This window comes from Malus domestica, chromosome 03, assembly GCF_042453785.1.
Source record: "Malus domestica chromosome 03, GDT2T_hap1".
Classification (NCBI taxonomy): domain Eukaryota; kingdom Viridiplantae; phylum Streptophyta; class Magnoliopsida; order Rosales; family Rosaceae; genus Malus; species Malus domestica.
Window position 1 is genome coordinate 6,362,914 of NC_091663.1, and position 6,620 is coordinate 6,369,533.

A 6,620-nucleotide genomic window follows, 5' to 3' on the forward strand; every position below is an offset into this window, starting at 1 on the left:
GCGCACCACCACACCACCACACCACTTCCAACTCAAGGTCCGATGCCAATATGTTGACTTCTTAGAAGCGAAGGGTAGTACTTTCTGCCATTGGAAAACTGGTGGGTGCATTCCAGCAAGTCGTATTCCACTTTTAGAGACTAGTAAAACTTTAATATCAATCACAATTGTTGTAGCAAAAACAAATTGATAACTTTCAATATGGGCTTCGACTCCGATAGTGGAATACATTAGGTTTCTATAAGCCCTCACTACATTTTGGTACAAAATTAAAACTTAAGAGCTAGTTTGATAACCAATTCGTTTTAAGTTTTTAATTTTATTTTTAATTATATAGATTGATGAAAAATATGTGATCTGAAGATCAATGAAGATAGGCGAAGGATAGATGGTGAAAGCAGTATGAATCGATGTTCTAAAAAGCAGTCTAGATAGCTAGCTAGCACCATGATTAATTACTAAACGGTTAGAAAATCAAGAATGGCATCAACGTGGGTCTAGGCAGAATAAGTGTTAGTTTTGTTTTAATTAACTTTGAGTCTTGACTCACCTTTTCCCAGACAAAAAAAGGAAACCAAGAATGCGATGTGGTCGTCTCTCTTTGCGATAGTTCTTTGATGTTTTCAATAAATTGTAGTACTTTATATAGTTTATTTATATTTATATGTTTCATTTTAAGTTTCCCCATTACAATTATAATTTTTTCTTATTCAATTTTTTAAATATATATATATATATGAACTTATTTGTATGTCATATAATAAATTTAATTAAGATAAAAAAAAAACCTTAGGCCACTAGTTAGAACCCTAGCCGCCGCACGATAACGAACTAGCGATATTTAACACATTGGTGTGAACAGAATATGTTTGGAAATCAAACAGAAAATTTCTTGATTATGCTCCCTTAGCTGATTATCAAAATGCCCTTTTGATTATTCCTTCGAATGGTGTAATGCCCAAGTTTGGATGTTATAATCCACAACTTTAAGGTTCTATAAACTTTCCAGAGGCTGGATAAGGCGCTGGACTTCCAGGTTAGGGGTCCATGTCCTCACATTCATGGGCTAAAAGAAACTCCTCTAATACTATCAATTTGAATTTTTTAGATTCTTTTAACATCATATATATTGATAAGTAAATATGGATGTAAATGAATCTATAAAAAGACAAATGAAATGACTTAAATTAATCCTTGCGATGTAATGAAAAAATCCTTTTGATAAGCATGCATCACTTTTGGTTATGTTGGAGTTTCTAGAAATGAGGAGTTGGTTAATTAAACTAGAATATGTTAGTGTTTGCATCCAGTGTGTTATCAGTTAGTACGTTAAAGAAAAAACAAAAACTAAAGGACCAGAAAACTAAAGTCAAAAGAAATGGGTTTCTTTACCTTCTACACTCCTAAATTTAGATCCATACCTGCTCCTTGAGTTGTTTATAAAGATGATCTCCATTCATCCATTCCATAAATCAAACAAATATTTGTAATCACTTCATCAATTTGAGAAACATACACCTTGAGAAATGGACTCCTCAATCGGATATGCAACTTTCATTGCATCATTGCTCTTTTGTCTTTCATCGTCTCCAACACCATTTGCAAATGCAAGAGCGTCTTCATTAATTAGAAGCGTTTGCAAGCAAACCCAAGACCAATTCGGCTACAACTACAAGCAATGCGTAAAATCTCTTTGGAAAGATATTCCAACTCGATCAGCATCTAATCTCAAAGATCTTGACACAGCCATTCTTAAATTAGCACTAACAAATGCACAACAAAGCAAAGCTTTCTTTGTCAATGCGCTCAACACCACCGGTAACAATATTATTAAGGGCTCCGGAGAAGTAAAACAATGTGCAGATTCATATGATTTTGCAGTAGACGGTTTCGCTTTCTCAATGCGAGGGATCAAAGATAATGACAAATCAGTCTCCCAAATACTCACACAAGTACAAGACGAAATTGTTCGTTGCGGAAAAGCATTGACCTCTACCGAAATTGAACTTCCTTATTTAGTATCTTCGACAAACTTTTTGACCATGTTTTATAGGGATGTTGCATTCCTCATTACTTCCCAGTTATTCCATATCTAGAAAAGATACATGAACAATGTATTAGTACGCATTACTTGAATACTAAATCATATACATACGATTACTCTATATTTATTTGTAAAAGGAAATAAAATGAAAAATTACTGTAAGAAAACAAAAAGTTGTTTTAATATTGAATCCTTCTGTGTTGCTCTTTTGGTTGTCCATATTAGACATATACCGAAATATACCACACGTTGAATTCTTAAGAACACAATTTGCTATGCATGTTTAATCTTGACAGCATTAGTGGAAGCTTTCAAACTATAATTCTTTTATTGTTAGACTACCAGGGTCTGTTCTTCTCCCATGATCAATTTTTCGAAAAAAGAGTGTTCGGTGGGAAGCCCATTTTTGAATGCTGTTGTTGCTTTGTCTTCATTGCAACCAACAATCTTAGCCTTCTTTGAACCTCTTGACATAGTCGCGAATTGTTTCCCAATAGCCTTTTACGATGCTAAAAAGATGATCAGATGTCATTTTGATTGAGCGGTTAGATGAATATTCCTTAGTGAAAACTAAGGAAATTTCATTGAAACTCTGGATCGACTACCGTAGCAGGGTGTTAAACCAGTCTTGCGCGTCGCCTGGTAGAGTTGTGGCAAAACTTTTTCACGTAAGCGCGTCGTTGTTCTTGTAGAGGATCATGGTACTGTGGTAGTGCTTGAGATGTTGGTCTGGATCTTTGTCACCCTTATACAGAGTGAAGTGAGGTATAGTGAACCCGCGAGGTGGATTTGTCTGCTCAATCTCATCCATGAATGGTGACCTGCTTATGTTAGTCATGTCTCGTCAAAGCGCATCGTCAGTAGCCTCGTTGCGCTAGAAATCGCGTAATCATTCAGTCAAGAGCCTTTTAACTTCTTCTTGAATTTGCCTCTGCTAGGGCAATGGAACTTTTGACTGCCCCCGATTGTGACCTATTAGTCTAGGCTGTTCTTCCCTTTGCTTGACTCGTCTAGGCCGTGGTTGCGGTGCATGTGGCACGTCCATGGTAAGTGAGCGGGCTGTTTGCAGGCTACCGTTGAACTTGAGCTGGATTGAGTGACTATTTCTCTCAATTCGCCATGCTACCTACTCCGATGTGAGGTGGTGAATGCTCCTTACGAGCCTAGTTATGAATGAACACTTTGCTAAGGTTGTCCTAGTTGATAATCGGAGTGTAGCCTTAACCATGAACGTATGTTAGTCTGAAGACTTAATCGGGAGTGCACACTCATTGGCCTACTAAGATGAGAGCATACGCTATCTCGAGGATCCAGGCGGGAGAGTAAACTATTAGAATGCTTGGATCGTGGCTGGTTAATGGGCCATTTGCCGAGACGCTGCTGGAGAGGTTCGTCGTCTGCCCTTGTCATGATTCGGGACACCTTGTCTAGAGCACGTTGCATCTCGGTACATTGTAAGAGTTGATTCACCAAGGTCGTCTACTATGCGAGGGTGCTTGTCAACTCTATAACTTGCCGTGACAAGAGTGGTTCGTCATTCGGGTTGGAATACCTTGGACGGTATGCGTCACCTTGAGTAGCGAAAGTGTAATGGACTCCAGGCACAATATTTAAGTTAGGAATTGTCAAATATATGGAGAAATGGGATGAAAATGTCCCCGGTTCAATCATTGGTCAAAAAATCTGAATCTGGGACTGTTGAACCGGTCTTGGACCGATCGGGATCGCCAAGTGAGCCACGGGAGCTGGTTCGGCAGTGGAAGTAAGCAGTGCCACATACAAGGCACGTGGACGGGGTGCGGTGTAGGGAACGTATTGGATTTAGGCTGAGGGAATGGTCAGCCCAACTCGTGCCTGCAATGCCCCTTGAGCCTGTGCTGCTTGGGGAGCGGTTTGGGCCTGCTCACGCTATGGTTGGATCGGCTGCCCTACAACGTGGGCTGTAGATTGGGCCGCCTATTAGGCTACTTGCGCAGCTATAACCAGCACCTAAGCTTGGGCTTGGTTTTGGGTTTGGGCTGCTGTAATGGCAGCGCATAAGTCCATGGTTTGCTGCCATGAAGCTGGCCCACTCCCCACTGATGGCTGCCACGGTGGTGGTGCTCCATTGTGGCAAAATTGCTCTTCTTGCTGCCGCGTTGAGCCTTATGGATCCTTCTGGTGGGGCTACATCAAAATCTCCACCACTTGATCCGTATCTTTGAACGTAGGAAATTTCATTCGTTGTGGTTTCCAAATTTCTTGTCATTGTACTTTTCTTTTAAGTTTATTCAACAAAAAATTTATGTGAAAAAATTCTAAGAATAAAAACATACGAAAAATCTACGAATGAACAAAAAATGAGAAACCTTGAATGCGAGAATCTTCTTCAAGCGTGTGAATCAAACTGTCAATGAAAGCACCAATTTGTGGTTGCAAATTTCCGCCTTATTCTTCTTGGACGAAAATGCACATGCAAAACAATTAACACCTTAGGTTAAGGCCAAGAGCCTTACACGGCCACGATGAATGGATGGGCTTTGGCAGAAGAACCTTCGATGCCAACATTAGTATTTGAGAAAGAAAGCGTTTAAAGAATTTTTGGAGATGAATGAACTTAGGTTTTTGGGAGAAATGAGAGCTATTTATAGGGGTGTGGTCGGCCCCTATTTGGAGAAAAAAGGATCGGCCAGTTATGGTGGTTTTTGGGTGTAATTGCAAGATATTATGTCAAAATAATATCTTGCAATCAATTAGGAAATTAATTTAGGTAATTCATCCTAATTTGAATGAATTATTGAGGGTTACCTTGCGGGGAGGATTTGACGATCTCCATACCTGCTCCTTTAGTTGTTTATAATACGATCTCCATTCATCCATTGCTTAAACCAAACGAATAATTTATAATCACTTTAGCATCAATTTAAGAAACATACACCTTGAGCAATGGAGTCCTCAATCGGATATGCAACTTTCATTGCATCCTTGCTCTTATGTCTCTCATTGTTTCCAACACCATTTTCAAATGCACGAGCATCCCCATTAATTAGAAGTGTTTGCAAGCAAACCCAAGAACAATTTGGCTACAACTACAAGCAATGCATAAAATCTCTTTGGAAATATATTCCAACTCGGTCAGCATCTAATCTCAAAGATCTTGACACAACCATTCTTAAATTAGCACTAACAAATGCACAACAAAGCAAACCTTTCTTTGTCAATAAACTCAACACCACCGGCAACAATATTGTTAAGGGCTCTGGAGCAGTAAAACAATGTGGAGATTCATATAATTTTGCGGTAGACGGTTTCGCTTTCTCAGTGAGAGGGATCAAAGACAATGACAAATCAGTCTCCCAAATACTCATACAAGTACAAGATGAAATTGTTCGTTGCGAAAAGGCATTGACCTCTACCGAAATTGAACTTCCTTATTTAGTATCTTCGACAAACTTTTTGACCATGTTATATAGGGATGTTGCATTCCTCATTACTTCCCAGTTATTCCATATCTAGAAAAGATACGTGAACAATGTATTAAATTCAGTACGCATTACTTAAATACTAAATAATATACATATAATTAATGTATGTTTAATTTGTAAAAGAAAAGAAAAGAATGAAAAATTAATGTAAGAAAAAAAAATTGTTTTAAATTGAATCCTTCTATGTTGTTATTTTGGTTGTCCATATATACTACACATGTACCCAAATATACTACACGTTGACCCTACAATAAATATGGGCACTACGAATAAATTATATGTGACCTTTGAGGCCAAAGAGCACCAACAATTGCACCCATGAACCAATAGCAACAGTGCAACAACTAAAATATTGTCTGTGCCTTCTATGGGCATCACCATTTGTCAAAGAGCACAATAAGGTATGCTATGCTGAAAAGTGTAAGCACAAATAAAGGTCCTTTTGTGCCCAGTTCTTACAAAGTTGTCAAAAGACTGTTACCACCCATGTATGTTAGCACATTTATTGTTATTGTGCCCAATATGTCAACTATTTAAAAAAAAAATTAAAAACTGAAATCACCTGCAAATTGAGATTTGAGGCTAAACAAAAAATTATTTTTTCATAAAATTAAAACAGCCCACAACCACAAGCATCTATAATATTACAATTTACAAAGATATTCACAACCATTATATATAAAAACAACTATAATTTTACATGTTCTATCCCCAACTAAAATTATAAAGGTTTTAAGTGAATATCGGTTCACTCAAGAATAAGAACATCAAATATTAAGGTTTTAAGTGAACCTGCACAGTGAAAGTGAAGGAAAATTTAATCGTCCATTTGGTTATCGAGAAAGTGAAAGAAAATTGAAGGGAAAGTTTGGGAAAAAGGAGAATTTACCTTGATGGTGAAGATGCCAATGGTGGTTTCTAGGGTGGCCTCCGGCGACCCGCCATTTTTGCTTGCCCATATCTTTCTGACTATCTAGATCGATGTAGCTTGAAGAAGACAATAGTTGGAAAGATAATCAGTCTCCCAAATACTCATACAAGTACAAGATGAAATTGTTCGTTGCGGAAAAGCATTGACCTCTACCGAAATTGAACTTCCTTATTTAGTATCT

The 6,620-nt window shown here is 37.9% G+C and overlaps 2 protein-coding genes across 2 annotated transcripts; both read left to right on the plus strand.

Moving 5' to 3' along the window:
* Positions 1–1,526: 1,526 nt before the first annotated feature.
* LOC114824147 (uncharacterized) lies at positions 1,527–2,096 on the plus strand. Its single transcript, XM_029100544.2, has one exon. The coding sequence runs from the start codon at positions 1,527–1,529 to the stop codon at positions 2,094–2,096; it is 570 nt and encodes a 189-aa protein (XP_028956377.2).
* Positions 2,097–4,969: 2,873 nt separating this feature from the next.
* Positions 4,970–5,539, plus strand: LOC139194353 (uncharacterized). Its single transcript, XM_070818663.1, has one exon. The coding sequence runs from the start codon at positions 4,970–4,972 to the stop codon at positions 5,537–5,539; it is 570 nt and encodes a 189-aa protein (XP_070674764.1).
* Positions 5,540–6,620: the final 1,081 nt, after the last annotated feature.